General features: G+C 42.4%; 1 protein-coding gene and 1 pseudogene across 1 annotated transcript in view; both read left to right on the forward strand.

Annotated features, from left to right (window-relative positions):
* MAP3K1 (mitogen-activated protein kinase kinase kinase 1) overlaps positions 1 to 17,888 on the forward strand; it is a 75,930-nt gene extending 58,042 nt beyond the window's left edge. Inside the window, exons 12-20 of the mRNA XM_055143614.1 lie at positions 935 to 1,026; positions 1,444 to 1,633; positions 1,962 to 3,243; positions 3,627 to 3,779; positions 5,091 to 5,253; positions 7,096 to 7,227; positions 11,144 to 11,286; positions 12,401 to 12,532; positions 15,268 to 17,888. Coding sequence (XP_054999589.1) covers positions 935 to 1,026; positions 1,444 to 1,633; positions 1,962 to 3,243; positions 3,627 to 3,779; positions 5,091 to 5,253; positions 7,096 to 7,227; positions 11,144 to 11,286; positions 12,401 to 12,532; positions 15,268 to 15,417 — 2,437 coding nt within the window. The 3' untranslated portion in view covers positions 15,418 to 17,888. The remainder of the gene's footprint in view (positions 1 to 934; positions 1,027 to 1,443; positions 1,634 to 1,961; positions 3,244 to 3,626; positions 3,780 to 5,090; positions 5,254 to 7,095; positions 7,228 to 11,143; positions 11,287 to 12,400; positions 12,533 to 15,267) is intronic.
* LOC129405904 (EEF1A lysine methyltransferase 1-like) lies at positions 13,496 to 14,151 on the forward strand (annotated as a pseudogene).
* Positions 17,889 to 18,215: the final 327 nt, after the last annotated feature.

Below are 18,215 nucleotides of genomic sequence, written 5' to 3' on the forward strand. Positions count from 1 at the left end.
CAGTACTTCTCTGTCACTTGTTATATTGTCTGCTTTCTGAAACTTCAATTTTACGTTGTTAAGCTAATTGATTGATTAATTGAATACTATAAGAAATGTTGTAGTGACATTTGCAGTACTTGGAGCTCACTAGCTGTAGGAGGAGAAAATTGGGTTGAAAAGATTTGATTTTCAACTCAAAGGACTCATTTATTTGTTCCTTTATTTTTGGTTTGAGAGCCACAGACCGTGGTGCTCAGGGCTTACTTCTGACTCTGCACTCAGGGATCACTCCTGGTGGTGCTTAGGGGACCATAATGAGTGTTGGGGTCGAATCCATATTTGTCACATGCAAGACAAGTGCCTTACCTGCTTTACTTCTGTCTGGTCCAGCTCAAAGTATATTTAGTGGAAACTCAGAAATAAAAATAGCAGGCTTTTTTTTTTAAATTATAATAGAAATAGTCTTATCCAGTGTTTAAATAGTATCTTAGTTGACATTTAAATAAATACTTAATGTTCAACACAAAGGAGGTTAAATTGACTAAATTAGAGTTAACGTCATTATTTGATACTCTTTTTGCTTTTTGGGTCATACCTGGCAATGCACAGGGGTTACTTCTGGCTCTGCACTCAGGAATTACTCCTGGTGGTGCGCAGGGGACCATATGGGATGCTGGGAATCGAACCCAGTCACCCGCGTGCAAGGCAAACGCCCTACCCCCTATCCTATCGCTCCAATCCTTATTTGATACTCTTTATACCCCATAGTAATAGAAATGTAAAGATGCTTGAGAGTGTTTTCCCTTCCTCAGCCTGGGTTTGGTGTCTGCGCTCAGCCAAAACAAAACGGTGAGCTGAGATCCATTTCCACAAGGCATTACATTATTTCTCTCCTTTCTATGTTACTTTAACCAGGATCTGATTCTGATGAGGTTTTCCTTTCATTTTTCAGTCGCACCAGTCAGCTGTCTATATCAACTTTGTTGGAACTGTGCAAAGGTCAAGCAGGAGAATTGGCAGTTGGCAGAGAAATACTTAAAACTGGTAATAAAGCGGTGGCTTAAAATGAATAGATTCTGTTTTATTATTTTCCTTAACAGTCTCTCTAAAAGGGAGGGTCTTGGGATTTTTTATTAAATTGGGACCACACTCATAGGAGTATTTGGGTGATGCTTGGCCTGGAAGTATAGACCCAGTGGTTCAGTGTGCACTGCCCATTGGTACTTCTCAGGGTCCCGTGGGCCACATGCTAGGGGCTAGGGGGTGGCTCACACTATGTGATGTGCGGCCTTTGATCTCAGGACTTTTTACTTGGCAGGCTGTATTCCCCCTTTGAACCATGTTCTTTGCCTGGTAATTCAGAGAAAACTGTATTGTTAACCATATGCCTTTGATCCTATTTTGTTTGGAATTTTAGTGCCACTATTTTTTAATTACTTATTTTTACTTATTTTTTTCTAGGGTCCATTGGTATTGGTGGTGTTGATTATGTATTAAATTGTATCCTTGGAAACCAAACTGAATCAAACAACTGGCAAGAACTGCTGGGCCGCCTCTGTCTTATTGATAGACTGCTTTTGGAATTTCCTGCTGAATTCTACCCACATATAGTCAGTACTGATGTTTCACAAGCTGAGCCTGTTGAAGTCAGGTAGGGTGTTGTTTGTTTTGTTTTGTTTTGTTTTGTTTTCTAAAAATACTTGACTCTTGCTACATATCCCAACCCTCCCTCACTGCCTAAGAGAAGCACCACTTTTTAGGTTCAGGAAAGACTCAGGAATTAGAGTATATGTAGCTTCTCTTTATATTTTATTTACATTTTAAAAATCTCTGGATCTAGGCTATTACAACATAATTCCTGATTTTTTTTAAAAAATCAACCCTAAGTCCCATCTTTTAAAAAAAACTGTTGTGTATATGTGTGTGTTATATATATGCAGCAAAACAAACCAATAAATGTTTCGTTTGTTTCATTGCAGGTATAAAAAGCTGCTGTCTCTCCTAACCTTTGCTTTGCAGTCCATTGATAACTCCCACTCAATGGTTGGCAAACTCTCCCGAAGGATATATTTGAGTTCAGCAAGGATGGTCACTGCAGTTCCCCATGTGTTTTCAAAACTCTTAGAAATGCTGAACGTGTCCAGCTCCACTCACTTCACCAGGATGCGTCGCCGTCTGATGGCTATTGCAGACGAGGTGGAAATCGCTGAGGCTATCGAGCTGGGTGTGGAAGAGCCTTTGGGTGGTCGCCACGACAGCCTTTTGCAGGCATCTGTCTCCAGCAGCTACCCTGAAGCCACAGAGAACAGCTCCCCTGAGCACACAGACCATCCAGAGAAAACTGGAAGAGCCTTGTGTGCTGCAAAATTGAGTGCCAGCTCGGAGGACATTTCTGACAGACTGACTGGCATTTCATTAGGACTTGCAAGTTCAACAACAATGGAGCAACCAAAGCCAGTGGTTCAAACAAAAGGCAGACCCCACAGTCAGTGTTTGAACTCCTCTCCTTTGTCTCATCATTCCCAGGTTATGTTCCCAACCCTGTCGACCCCATCTTCATCTGCCCCCTCTGTCCCCGCTGCCACTGTAACAGATGTCCCCAAGCACAGACCTCAGGGATTCATTCCCTGCAAAATACCTTGTGCATCTCCTCAGACACAGCGCAAGTTTTCTCTCCAGTTCCAGAGGAACTGTTCTGAAAACAGCGATCCAGATAAACTTTCCCCAATCTTCACTCAGGCGAGACCTGCACCCTCCAGTACTATACACAGGCCAAAGCCATCTCGACCTGCTCCAGGTAGCACCAGTAAACAAGGAGACGCCTCCAAGAGCAGCATGACACTGGATCTCCACAGTTCTTCCAAATGTGAGGACAGCTTTGGCAGTAGTGGCAGTAGCAGCAACGCTGTCATACCCAGTGATGAGACAGTGTTCACCCCAGTCGAGGAGAAGTGCAGATTAGATGTCAATGCGGAGCTCAATTCCAGTATCGAGGACCTTCTTGAAGCATCTCTGCCTTCAAATGACACCACAGTAACTTTTAAGTCAGAAGTGGCTGTCCTCTCCCCTGAAAAAGATGAAAACGATGACACCTACAAAGACGATGTGAATCATAATCAGAAATGCAAAGAAAAGATGGAGGCTGAGGAAGAAGAAGCTTTAGCAATTGCCATGGCAATGTCGGCATCCCAGGATGCCCTCCCCGTAGTTCCTCAACTTCAGGTTGAAAATGGAGAAGATATCATTATTATTCAACAAGATGTAAGTATACTGTTAGAGCTTCCCCTTGGACCAGGCTCAGATATATCGAACTCAGAAATGCTGCATTTAACATGAGTTAAATTATTGCAAGCAAAAAAAAAAAAACAAACCACTTTTTCCACAGGAAATACCTAATTAAAGAACAGAATACGTCAGAGCATTGTTTAGACAGAGTTACTCCTATATCAGCGATGTTTCTGGTTGCCTCTGTAATGGTGATGCATTGTTGTGTTTAGTATTGGTCACCAGCACTGTCCATTAGGAGGTTGGGTTTAGTTGACAGGGGATATGGGAAGTCAGACTGAACACAAGTGATAATTTGCCAGGCTAGTTTCACAAATTTGACTTTAATAGTAAAATGGCTGCTCTTATTTACTATATAGACACCAGAGACGTTGCCAGGACACACCAAAGCGAAACAGCCTTACCGAGAAGACACCGAGTGGCTGAAAGGTCAGCAGATAGGCCTGGGAGCGTTTTCTTCTTGCTATCAGGCTCAAGATGTGGGAACTGGAACTTTAATGGCTGTTAAACAGGTAACTAGAATAGAAGTTATACAGTAAATAGAAGCAAATAAAATCTTAAAATATGTCTCTTGTGTGTCTACTTCGGCCCTTGGGAATTCTGAGAAATCTGTTTCAAGCAGATGTTGTCAAGACACCAAGCGCATCCTGAACTATTTAATGTTATCATTGTCATTAGTAAAACATTGGAGCTTGGGCCAAAGAGATAGTACAGCAGGGAAGGCATTTGCCTTGCAAGTGGCCAACCCTGTTTCCATCCTCAGTACCACATACAATCCCCCAAGCACTCTAGGTATAGTCACCAAGCACCACCAAGTACGGCCCTGTCTCCTCAGAAAAAAATGGAACTTGATACTCGTAATATGCAACACCAAGATAGGCATTATATAAGTGTGGAGTTTTTTTTATTAAGGTTTGTTTTCATACCCTTTCCAGTTTTTGTGTTGTTTTGATATTTTTGTTTTTGTGCCATACTTGATGGTGCCCGGGCCTTATTCCTTGCCATGTGCTCTAGGATCTATCTTGGCAAGCTCAGGGAGCAGCGTATGGGGTGCTGGGGATCAAACTCTAGTCGACCACGTGCAATATAAGCACCCAACCCGCAGTACCAGCCCCAGACTGCATCAGTGTTACTGGTGCGTTGTCATTTTGGAATTTCTAAGGTGTTTTTTTTCTTTTTCACTTAGCAAGATGTGAAAATGATAAAACTTGCTTTTTGAAGATATCCTGATTCTTCTGTGATTGGCTTTTTCTCATTTTTACTGTCTTCAGTTTTGGAGTATTGATTATGTCTTACGGTTGGGGTGTTTCTGTGATAATGCCCAGGACCCTGCTGTGATACAGGGGTTCTCCAAGGCTACACCTGGTGGTGCTATGGGAGAGTGGGAATCGTACTTCAAATTGAACCTGGATTGGAACATGCTAGGCTTGCACCCAAACTCCTATACTACATCCCAGCACTTAGCTATACTTTTATTATCTACTTAGGTTAGGTGTGGGGGTCATACTCAGTGGGTCTGGAGAGCTGCTCCCAGCTTTGTGGTTGGGGGTTGCCCCTGGCAGTGCTCAAGGGACCATGTGGTACCAGGAATCAAACTGGGCTTGGCCCCATGCAAAGCAGACACTTTCACTTCTGTATTGTCTCTCCAGGCCTATAGCTACGTTTTTACTGTCTTAAAGTAGCCTTACTGCACCGATGAACCCTAATTTCACTTGCTTATGTACAAGCTGATTTAGATTGGTCCATTTGTTATCATGTTAATGAAAACTGTACATAGAAAATCATCAGAATTCAAAATCTTGTCAACATATTCTTGGAAACAGGTGACATACGTCAGAAACACATCTTCTGAGCAAGAAGAAGTAGTGGAAGCATTAAGAGAAGAGATAAGAATGATGAGCCATCTGAACCACCCAAACATCATTAGGATGTTGGGAGCCACATGTGAGAAGAGCAATTATAATCTCTTCATTGAGTGGATGGCAGGTATGTTCATTGTCTTTTGCTTTTTTCAGGCCACACTGGGGGATGCTCAGGGACAACTCCTGGCTCAGTGCTTGCAGGGGACCATGTGGTACCAGGTCTCCCATCCAGCCTCCCATACCACTCCAGCCAGTCAGTTACCTCTCAAGCCCCAGGAGGTTCATTGTTAAATTAAAAATAATAGTATGGGGTCTGGAGTGTTAGCATAGTGGGTAGGGCGTTTGCCTTGCATGCGGCCAACCTGGGTTCGATTCCCAGCATCCCATATGGTCCCCTGAGTACCACCAGGAGTAATTCAAATGCAGAGCCAGGAGTAACTCCTATCCATTGCCAAGTTGACCCAAAAAAGCAAAAATAAAAGTAATAATAGTATGTTGATAATTTTCTGATTGATACTAAATTTAGGGAAAAAATTAATAAACATTTTTATTAGTTTGTATTTCTGTTAAAAAATCACCTCTTTGTAGTAATGAAACTGTAGATAGGCTTTGACTTTTATTTAACTGTAAGTAAAAAATTCATTGCCTACATACCCTTCATATTTTTTCCAGTGGTTTTCAATGTAGCATTTGTTTTATAGGAATATATATTTTAAACCTTCCACGTTCATTTAACCTGACAATATCAAAATAAAATTGATACTGGGAAAGTTGAAAACCATATTACAGATAAACTTGCATCAAAGTTGGTATATCAAGTTGAACTTTATCGTTTACTGGGACAGTAACTGACTTGTGCTCTAGTGCGTAGAGAAATGCTTGGTTTAATTTCTTGGCTCTTCTCTCATTTTCTGGTTTGGGTGTAGGGGCTCCATGAGGCAGTGCCGGGGGCTGCTCCCAGCACAGGCTCAGTTGCTCTCCAGTAGTGCTCGAACAGTGTCGGATCCAGCCAGGCCTCCTGTGTGCAGAGCATGTGCCCTGTGCAGAGCATGTGCCCCCGCCCTTGACTAACTCCCCAGCCCGAGTCTTTAGGTACTTTGAGCTTGAGGAACGTATTCTGTCTGCCAGTGAGTGTTTAATGGACATTCTCTGATGGTCTGTGAAGCTGATTGTGGCTGCGTTGAGTGTTGCATTTAGGACGGTTGTAAAAAGTTTTCAATGAGACTTTATGAGAGTATGACCTGTTCCAGGTCCCGAACAGGTTGCAGTGGGATGCGACCCCAACTTGAATCTAGGGTCCTCCTATCCTCTTCATCTTCAACATAGTGAATTGTGCAGAACAGAAATAATTGCATTTAAAGCTGTCAGCTTTTTACTGTTTTTCATTGTTAACTTTCAAAGTTTAATGTGACCTCGGACCTTCAGAAAACCACAGAAGCTCTTTGGAGATGTTGCTGGTTTGGTTCCCCAGACCACTAATTTCAAGCTGAAATCAGAAATCATGAAAGAAACTTTAACTCCTGCATATAGGAGTTATGTTCTTAATAGCATTACATCTAAAAAACGGTGAATGTACCTTCATTAAATGTGATAGATACAAAGTGGACACATGCTGTTGGAAAAATAGCATCCAGTAGGCTTGCTTATCAATAAGCCTGTTGTAAGCCTGTTCAGTAAAAATAAGCCTGGAAATGAAAGTGTCTTCAGAGCAGATAAAAACACATTATACCTGCAGGCTAGGAGGGTCTTTGAGCATGGATCCTAGGAGAGGCATTTGAGGTGATACAGGAATGTGTTTGTTTTTTAAATAGTTTCACTTTTAATGTGAAGTATTTTAAAAATTGACCATTTCAAATATGAATCTGATTCTCCCACAGTGCAATCTTATGCAGCCAAAGTGTAGCAAACAATTTTAATCCTGGATTAAGTTTCTAACACTAATCATTGTTACGTACTTGTCTTATAGGGGGATCGGTGGCTCATCTGCTCAGCAAGTACGGAGCCTTCAAAGAATCAGTAGTTATTAACTATACTGAACAGTTGCTTCGTGGCCTTTCCTATCTCCATGAAAACCAGATCATTCACAGAGATGTCAAAGGTAGGGATTCTCTTAATAAGTGGGTACAATCTACACAATGGAATACTATGCAGCTGTTAGGAGAGATGAAGTCATGAAATTTGCTTATAAATGGATAGACATGGAGAGTATCGTACTAAGTGAAATGAGTCAGAAAGAGAGGGACAGACATAGAAGGACTGTACTCATTTGTGGAATATAGAATAACATCACATGAGGCTGACACCCAAGGACAGTAGATACAAGGGCCAGGGGGATTGCCCCATAGCTGGAAGACTGCTTCATGAGCAGAGGGGAAAAGGCAGATGGAATAGAAAAGGGATCACTAAGAAAATGATGGCTGGAGGAATCAGTTGGGATGGGAGATTCATGCCGAAAGTAGATAATGGACCAAACATGATGACCTCTCAGTGTCTGTGTTGCAAACCATAATGCCCAAAAGTAGAGAGAGAGTATGGGGAATATTGTCTGCCATGGAGGCAGGGGGAGGGTGGGAAAGGCGGGGTATACCGGGGATTTTGGTGGTAGGGAATGTGTACTGGTGGAGGGATGGGTGTTTGATCATTGTGTGATTGTAACCCAAACATGAAAGCTTGTAACTATCTCACAGTGATTCAATAAAATTTTTTAAAATAATAATAAGTGAGTACAAAACAGAATTTTTAAATGTAGGTCTTTCCTGTTTTCTGAGTTGAGACGGACTGTGCAATTGTTTCTCCTATGTGATTCAAATCACTCTTAGAAGTGAAAGGAACCTTGGGGTCTTTTTTTTTTCAGTCAGTCTCTTCTCTCTCTCTCTCTCTCTCTCTCTCTCTCTCTCTCTCTCTCTCTCTCTCTCTCTCTCTCTCTCTCTCTCTCTCTCTCTCCCCCTCCCTCCCTCCATTTCTCTTTCCCTCCCTATTCCATTCTTTCTCTCCCCTCCTCCCTCTCACTACCTCTCCCCTTCTCTCCCCCTTCCTCTTTCTCCCCATCTGCCTCTCTTCAGACTTTTTCCCATCTTCTGTTGTTACCTAGACTTTTCCCACATCACTTCTTGAAGCTCCTTGATCTTTCCTCAGCTGCTGCTATTCTGCTGCTCAGACCTTCTTTTGTGTTGCCGGGGGGGGGGGGGGGATTTTTTTTTTTCATACCACCTACCATATTCTTTATTTCTGTCATTTCTGATTGTAATTTTCTCCTTTGGTCTTTCGTACTTGCTTGCGTTTTGCAGCATATCCTGTGCCATTGTTTCTTGGAGCTCATTAAATGTCCTCAGCATAGTGCCCTAAAATCATTCTCTGAGAGTTTAAAGAGAGTTTAAAGAGCTGCTTGGTTCTGGTAGAGCCTTTTGTGTTTTTACTTGTCTGGCCTCCCCTGCCGGTGTGCTGTGTTCCTGCTGTGCCAAGAATGAGCCTTTGGAGTTGGCCCCACAGGTTCTCTGAGGGATGCTGGCTGTGTGTTGCTCTTTTCTTTCCTTCTCTGTCTTTACTCAGTGAGAGGAATATTCTTGTGAGGTGTGATGAGTAGAGCTGAGGGGGTGGGAATGTAGAGCTGAGCCTGCAGATATGGCGGGTGTCGAGCGTAGCAGCTGCCGGGACCCAGCTGGACGGGAGGGGAACCCGCTTCTCATTCCCAGAAGACCTTGAGCAGAGCAGCATGGAGGTCACCTCACCTGCAAGCAGAGGGTCTGAGATGGGGAGGTGGGCCTGCTGGTGTCCTTATTTGTCTATCTTTCGTTTTATCAGAAATCCAACCCAGGGTTTCAAGGGCTTGGAAGCATATGATTTACATGTGTAAGGCCTAGGATTCCATCTCTAGCACCACCTCCACTTCAAAACAGTAAACTGGTGTGGGGCAGGGGGACAGACTGGAAATCTGACCGAAAAATCTTAAAATAACTCAGGGAGAAAACTTAAATTTGCATAATGTGTCACCACCTCAGTTTTTTGGTTTTATTTATTTTTTAATTGAATCACTCTGCGATAGACCATTAAAAAGATGTTCATGATTGGGTTTCATCATACAATGTTCCACCAGCTATCCATCCAGCAGTGCACATTTCCCACCACTAATGTCCCCAGTTGCCCTTCTACCATCCCCAACACCACCACCCCACCCTGGCCTGCCTCTGTGGCAGGCACTTTTCCTCTCTCTCTTTCTCTCCTTCTGAGTATTACAGTTTGCAATACAAATACTAAGTGGTCATTGTGTTTGTTCAGACCAGTAAGTACTTTTATCAGGGAGGTCCAGCTGGAGTAGCTTTTTTTAACTGGGTGGCAGCTTTGGGGTGTGAACATGACTTGTGGGGCTTCTAGAAGTATAGGGAGGTAGGGGGAGATAGCACGTCTCACCTCCGGGAGAAATCTGGAAATTTCAGTTATAAAACCCACATACCTGAATTTTCAGCAGATTTTTTTTTTAATTTTATTTTTGTGAAGTTGTTCACTGTAATTTATTACATTCAGTATTCCAACACCAACCTCACCACCATTACACCTTCCCAACACCACTGTAGCACTGTCACCGTAGCACCGTCGTCCCGTTGTTCGTCAATTTGCTCAAGTGGGCACCAGTAACGTCTCTATTGTGAGACTTGTTACTGTTTTTGGCATATCGAATACGCCATGGGTAGCTTGCCAGGCTCTGCCATGTGGACAGGATACTCTCGGTAGCTTGCCAGGCTCTCTGAGAGGGACAGAGGAATTGAACCCGGGTCGGCTGTGTGCAAGGCAAACGCCCTACCCACTGTGCTATCGCTCCAGTCCTTCCCAAGACCATTGCTTCCAATTTGCCCAACCACCACCCAAGCCTGCCCCAATAGCAGGCTCTAAAATTCTATTTTATATTGCTTGTTATTAATAATTTGCAAAAATGATCAAAAAAGATAATTTCCTTAGAAAAAAAGTGTGTGTGGAGATTGTTGTATCTCGCCCTGAAGCAATTAAGCCCTTGTAATAAGAGATTACTAACATGTTACTGGTTAAGCCTGTGTGTTCATATGTTCCTAATCGAGATTGGTTGCTTTCTACCTTATATCCCACCCATGCGTGGGGCGCAGTGGCACAGAAACTCGGCATGATTTCACAGGAATGGATTTAAGTGTCTTTTCTTTAAAAAGGCACTACGCAAGTCCAGCGTGGCACCCAGGTTTCCGCCCTGAGCTGCCAGTTAAGCTCTGAGCAGCTCAGAGCTCCGAGAGCCAAGCTGTCCTCCTGCCTCCCCCGGTTCAGTATTTGAAGGCAGCTTGGGCTCTCGTGAGTCTCTGGTGATGACATCACGCATTCCTGTACTCTGCATCTGATGTTTACTAAGCTCCAGTTAAGAAACTTCAGCATGGATAGAGTTTTAATTGGTCTGGGTTAGTATGTTTCCTCAGGACCTTATATCAGCATATAAATGACACTAAAATTGTTTTGTTTTGGGGGGAGAGTCACAGCCAGCAGTGTCAAGGATCACTCCTGGTGCAGTTGGTGGGGGGGCTGCGTGTGGTACCAAGAGTCAAACCCAGATCAGCTGAACGCACGACAAGTTCCCTGCCCTCTGCACGGTCGCTCCAGCCTGGCACTAAAATTGGAACCTGGAGGCCTGGAGAGGTGGTGGCGGTTTCCGGCTGGACGTCCTTTCCCACACTCAACTATGGTCTCCACAAAACCTGCCCGACGACGTTTTCTTTGATACTTAGTTTTTCAGACTTTCAAGGTTTTAGGTTTTGTTTATTTTAGACTGTTTTCGTTGATTTTGTGTATTTTTTTTAGGTTTCTTTCATTGTGGAGACTTCTGTTTCTATTGCAGTGATTATGTTGGGGGGGAGTACATTTCTTTGCCCCTCTGGTGGGTAATCAGTTTATATCTTTTGTTGTCCTGTTTCATTAGTACTGATCCACTTGGTTTTCTGTCTCCACTTTTGTTGTGCACCTCCAAGGCCGTTCACTGTTGTTGTTGTTTGTGTTTTTGACAGGTGCCAATTTGCTCATTGACAGCACAGGACAGAGACTGAGAATTGCAGACTTTGGAGCTGCTGCCAGGTTGGCATCAAAAGGAACTGGTGCCGGAGAATTTCAGGGACAGTTACTGGGGACAATTGCATTTATGGCACCTGAGGTAAGAAGCAGCTTTGAGTGTGACACTTCATTCAGTGGCATCCAGGACGTGCTGACCCCTGGCCCTGAAAACAGGATTCTAATGCTAAAATTCATTTGAGACATCCCTAGTCCCTGCCTTTTCATTTTTGTTTTAACAGATTAAAAATATGGATTTGCTTTGTTTCATAATCAACTTGCTTAGGGGTTGTTGGTAGCTTAAATTTAGTTGTTACAAGGAATCATCAGGTAAATTATAGTTTTGTGAGAAACCCAAAGTGCATGTTTTGTTTCCTTTGTTTTGGGCCTCCCAGACAGTGCTCCCGGGGGATCGGGGCCCGCCTGGTGATACGCAGCCAGTCGGGTGGGTGTTTGAAAGCCGCAGTCCGTGGTGGCCGTGCTGCTCCGTTCCTGCAGTGCTCGGCGTTCCAGGGCCTCACCTGGCCATGCTGAGGGCTCCCATGCTGCACGGGCTAAGCTTGGGAGGCCAAATGCCCTCGCCCTGTGCCCCAGTCCCTGTGCTGACCCCCAGCCCCCAAAGTGCACATGACAGAGGCTTGGGGGTGTTTGGGTGGTTTTGTGTACTAGGTTCATGGATATAGGGCATGCACTTATGACTGAACCCATACCGCAAGCTGACAGAAGTTTTAAAATTGTTGTCTGGGGGCCAGAGCAATAGCACAGCGATTAGGACTCTTCTCTTCCAAGCTGCTAACCTGGGTTCAGTCCTCAGCACCCCATTTGGTCCCCCCAGCCCACCAGGAGTGATTTCCTGAGTTACCAAGGAGTAACTTCTGAGCACCACCAAACCCAAAATAAAACCATTATCTGTGTTCAAAGGAAATGAATGCACAGAGCCAGCTCTTAGTAGTAGTTCCAGAAGTTTCCACCATGCTGCTGTGAGCTCAGACTTTCAGCAATGGTGGAGCTACTCTGAAATTCTGCAGGGCGACTTCCCGGGGTCTCTCCCAGGGTCTGCCAGCACCCCACAGACCAGCCTTGCGATTCCTGTTTGCACCGTTGTTCCTGCTCTATAATGGAAAACTGGACTCTGTCTTTCACCATCTCTTTAGCTAGTTAGTTAATTTAATGTATTTTGAGTTCTGTTTCTCAGCCAACTCTGTGCTTTCTTTCAGGTACTCAGAGGTCAACAGTATGGCAGAAGCTGTGATGTATGGAGTGTTGGCTGTGCTATTATAGAGATGGCCTGTGCTAAACCACCTTGGAATGCAGAGAAGCACTCCAATCATCTTGCTCTGATATTTAAGGTAATTGTAGGAGAAATTATTTCTTCTAAAAGTTCCAGGGCTCTGGGACTGGGGAGGTAGTACAGTGGGTAAAGCACTGTCCTTGCACGTAACCAGCCCCTGTTTGGTCTCTAATACCCCATTTACGGTCTCCTGAGCACCATCAGCAGTGACCCTGGAATGCAGAGCCAGGAGTCAGCCCTGAGCACAGCCAGGCCTGGCCCCCCAAAACAAAAATTAAACGAAATTGAAAAAGTCATATTCTCATAGGTTCTCCTCAACTGTCATTTAACATGAAGGTATAGCATCCTTAAAATAAACATGGTTTTTTAGGGCCAGAAAGATGGTACAGCAGGTAGGGTGCTTGCCTTGCATGTAGCCAACCCAGGTTTGATCCCTGGAATCCTATGTGATCCCCTGAGCCTGCCCGGCAGTGATTCCTGAGTGCAGAGGTAGGAGTAAGCCCTGAGTATCTCCAAGTGTGCCCCCTTCTCTCCCTCCTAAAAAAAAAGTTTTATATGAAAATATATTTCCCCAGGAATTTATATGTTATTGGTATTGAGTATACTTAGTTAATATTATATTTGTAGTAGTAAGACTTTATAAAGCCACTGAGGGCATGGACTGAAGTAAATACTGAGTCACTGTGCCTAAGTAAAATATGTACATGAAGTTTCTTATGTATACAGATTTTTCTGTATTAAAACCATTCACACCCAGATCTATTGCCAAAATGTTAAAAATTGCTATTCTTTACAATTCTGTCTCAGAATAGTGTAATGGTTGAGATTTTTAGCTTTGCTTTTTGGGTCACACCCGGCAATGCACAGGGGTTACTCCTGGCTCTGCACTCAGGAATTATCCCTGGTGTTGCTCAGGGGACCATATGGGATACAGGGAATCGAACCCGGGTTGGCCGAGTGCAAGGCAAAAGCCCTACCCGCTGTGCTATCGCTCCAGCCCCATGAGATTTTTAGTTTTTAACTCAGACATTCGACTTTGGGCATCACCATATGTGCCCTGCTGGTTATATAGATAATTTGTGTAATGAGTGACTCCAAGGATGATAATCTCTCCCAGATTTCAGCCCAAACTCTAGCAGCTTTCCAGGAATTTTATGTTGAGCAGAAGCCACAGACTGACCCAGCAATTAAGCCAGTTTGGGCACAATCAGGAAACCACTTTGTGACTTGCCAAGGAAGCAATTGCAGCTGCCAGAGAAGGTGGCAGGACTGCGTGTGTGAGCGCCCCAGGGCTTACCAGCAGCTGCTAGAGCTAAATAGAGAAGACCTTTCTGGACATAGCTTTGGATACGACAGAGGATATGCCGTTTTCGGAGACAAGTGTGTCCTCTGTGATTATAATGTACACTGAATTTACCTGAAATTGTTGCTGCACTAGTTTTGATATCATACTAGCCGATCCTCCCTGTGGACAGTACTGAGGAATGTCTCATAAAAGGGTCCAAAACCATCACGTGTCTAATGCAGGGCAAGATTCTGCTCTGCACAGATGCTGTGACAGTAGTAAAGCATCTGGGAATGAAGACGTACAAGTTCAATCCAAAATATACCCACACGTTGGCTAATGAATTCTGCTGTTACATGAAATTTGATTCTGGACTAGATGGTGACATGTGAATGCAGAGGAAAAAAATACTGTAGCAAGACTCCTATGTGACAGCCCTTTTTTTATTTTCTTAGTAGATTTACCTATTATAACCTTCATTTTCTCATGTATAAGCGGGGCATATTATTGATACCTACTTGGGACTACCGTGAGGACAAACAGAATTGCCTCTGGACCTCAGTGCAGTGCTTAGCACCCAAGGATGTCACTGTGTGCAGTTGTTTACCCTCGAGCTGTTTTTCTCCCACTTGCACCTCGTACCTCTCACCTGTATTCTTTTCTGGGTACTCCCACATTTATATTATGACCTAAGTCAACCAGGGTGCAGAAATGGAGTTGTATTTTGATGTACTTAAGTGACTGATAGATTTTATCTTTCTCTGAGTAGCTCTCTGTATTAAAATAATAGTAATTTTGAAACTAGAAAGTATGTATTGAAACAGAGAGGATAGACCATCTTGAAGTGAAGATGAGGAAAATAGAATTTGAGTGACTACTTTTCCTCTCCAGCGTTTAACCTTGTCCATTTGTGAAAAGAAAAACCAGGGCCAGAGTGATAGTACAGTGGTAGGGCTTTTGCCTTGCATGTGTCTGACCAGGTTTTGATCCCTGGTACCTCAAGTGGTGCCCAAGCACAGCTAGGAGTAATGCCTGAGCATCGCCGGGTGTGGCCCAAAAGCCAAAAGAGAACAAAATAAAACAAAACATGAATCTATTCATGATGTGATTCAATTTGGAAATCTGAGAGACGAGAGAGAACCTGGTCTCTCTGAACCTCACAGGCTGAGGCGTTCTCTGTGTGCAGGGGGCTCAGGTGTGCTCTGTGTCGCCACATGGTCTTCTGAGTACTGCCAGGGGCGACTCCTAAGCCCAGAGCTGATAGTAGTCTCTAGGCACCATTGCTAGGGCCCAAACACCGAAAACTAACATCCTAAAACTGAAAGAAGGTGTAGAAGAAAACTCCCACATAGTAGAGACGTTTTCCCAGATACTTTGTTGGAAATTCCACTCCCTTTCTCTTGAGTCCCTCTGTTTGCAAGAGGTTTCTGAAATACATGCTCTCGGACTCTGTCCCAGAAAAGCTGTGGCCGGGGAAAGCCTCACTGCTCTGGTGCTTTACCCTACAGATCGCTAGTGCAACGACTGCTCCGTCCATCCCCTCACACCTGTCTCCCGGTTTACGAGACGTCGCTCTTCGATGTTTAGAACTGCAGCCTCAGGATAGACCTCCCTCCAGAGAGCTACTGAAGCATCCCGTCTTCCGCACTACCTGGTAGCCATGCACATGAACTAGAATGGAGAGAGGATGCGCAGTAAGAAGAGAAAAAAAACTTTTGTGGGGAACCACATCGATAATCTGCTGGCCTTCATGCCACTGAATAGCTATACACAAGACCAGTGGGGGACCCTAACCTAAGTATGTGATTGACAAATCATGATCTGTACCTAAGCTTAGTATGCAAAAGTCCACAATTTGTGCAAAAACTGTAAACCGTGCCTTTCAAAGAACTGGCCCTAGGTGAACAGGAAAGCAATGAAGTTTGCATGGCTAATTAACAAGAGCATAATTTTATTTTTTTAGAGCACTTTTTCAGCAATATTAGCAGCTGAGGGGCTCAGGATCTATTTTAATGTGTCAATTATTCTTCCATTTCATATCATGATTACAAGAGGGGGTTCTGCTGTTCTCTTCAGTTTATTTGTCACTGGCTATAAAAACAAAATCACTATCTGCCTCTTTTAGGTCAGAAATGTGCTATGATTAGCAGTAAATAAATATATTTTTTAAAGTTAATGACTTCTTTATGACCTACAGTTGACCTTTATTTTTTTAAATGCCTGGGCAATTGTGTTTTATTGTGCATTTTACTGTTGGCCCATTCATTTCGTTTTTGGAAATTATGGTTCTATATTTTCATTTCACCTTCATTTTTGTTAAACATTCAGGGAAAGGTGATCTTTTCAAACCAGAAAAAAAAAAAGAGTAGAACTAGGTGTGAACTAGATTTTATCAAATATTTTGCTATTGCAAGAGTTTTGCAAATGCAGATTTATTCTTTTTAATTGGAATATGATAAAATACTACCTTTATTGAGTCAGTCACTGCTCTTCTCAATCACTGCATGTTAAGTATAAATTAAGTGAAAATCAGCTATGTTCTGTGATACAGCTTGAAACCAAGATCAAGATTACCTTGAAATATATTTGATTTTTTAAAAATGTATCAGTTTCTTCTGTCAAACTGTAAGAGACTTCAAGGCTTCACACCATTTAAGTCTTAACTCTGTATGACCATTATTTATCACCATCACTGAAAATAACTTGCAACTGCTGTTTTCCTTCTACCGTGCATCTTTTCTACAATAGGCCTGACTATGAAAAGAATTAACTTATTTGCTAATGAGGAATAGTGTTTTTAAACATAAATTTCTTTTGAACTTAGAAAATGTGTTCAGATGGAAAGTGGAATTGGATTTTATTTGTACAGTAATTCCTTACACATTGCACAGTTATCCAGCGATTTTCCTCTCAGTTGAATTCAGATGCATGCAATTCTGAAGGAAAATGGCAGCTCTTTTTATATTTTTTGTGAGTCTTTTAAATTAAGTACTGATTAAATATTTAATACAACTTTTTGAGATAAGTTTTAACTCTTCAGAAGCCAGTTGAATTATTGCAGAGTGAAATAGAATTGGTTATTCTCAAAAACTCAGGATAAACTAAATAAGCTATATAGAGTACATTTTAAATGTACAACACAAATTGGAAGTAAAATAAGTTACATGATAAGTTTACAGGAGTATATTGCATATAATTTTTAAAAGGCAGGTTATTTTTTTTATGTGAGTGTGTATTCTAGGAAATTTTTACATTCCTTTGTTTTGAAAGATTGGCAATATTTGAAGAGTTAAAAAACAGTACCGAAATGTGAAGTTTGGTAGCTCTAATGTGTTGTACTTGACTTTTTTATTTTCTTTTTTTTTTTTTTGGACTACTTTAGAATTTTCACAGTTCTAATAAGATTGTTTCCGAGTCTCATGTGCAAGCTTTAAAGGATGCACTCTTGCCATTTTATGTACTGGAAGATCATTGGTCAGATGAATGCTGTATCTGACAGAAATGTAAACTGTATAAACTGAGGAACCTCAGCTAATCAGTATTACTTTGTAGATCACCATGCCCACCACATTTCAAACTCAAACTGCCTGTAGATGTCAAAATCCATTGTTTGAGTTTGTTTGCAGTTCCCTCAGCTTGCTGGTAATTGTGGTGTTTTTTTGTTTTGTTTTGTTTTCAATGCAAATGTGATGTATTATTCTTATTTTCTTTGGATCAAAGCTGGACTGAAAATTGTATTGTGTAATTATTTTGTGTTCTTAATGTTATTTGGTACTCAAGTTGTAAATAACGTCTACTGCTGTTATTCCAGTTTCTACTACCTCAGGTGTCCTATAGATTTTTCTTCTACCAAAGTTCACTTTCACAATGAAATTATATTTGCTGTGTGACTATGATTCCTAAGATTTCCAGGGCTTAAGGGCTAACTTCTATTAGCACCTTACTGTGTAAGCAAATGTTACAAAAAAAAAATCTCTGGGTTAAGAAGATTTGGCTTAAATGTATCCTTTGTTATTTTAAATATATCAAGATATTTTAATTAAAATTTTTACCCCATTGAACCAATTTTATAGTATTTGTACCTATTTTGGCGTTTTGTCTTTATAGTAAATAAACATTTTTGAACAAAGGTGATTATTTTTATTTATTTTTATATCATTTTATATGGAAAACTCTCAAGAACACAACTCATATACCATTTCTCCCCACAGCCCCACCCACTGGCGTTTGATAAGCTGCCTGACTATCTTTGGGGAGCTCGGGGCCCACACCTGGCTGTGCTCTGGGCTTATTACTGGCTCTGTGTCCAAGGGTCATTTCTGGCAGTGACCAAGTGTCCATGTATGGTGCCAGCAATCAAATAAGGGTCGGCAGCATGCAAGTCAATGCTATCCTTCCTACACTGTCTCTGGCCGCCAAGTATATCTTTTATAGCAGAGGATCCATGTCATCCTTC

This window comes from Sorex araneus, chromosome 1, assembly GCF_027595985.1.
Source record: "Sorex araneus isolate mSorAra2 chromosome 1, mSorAra2.pri, whole genome shotgun sequence".
NCBI lineage: Eukaryota > Metazoa > Chordata > Mammalia > Eulipotyphla > Soricidae > Sorex > Sorex araneus.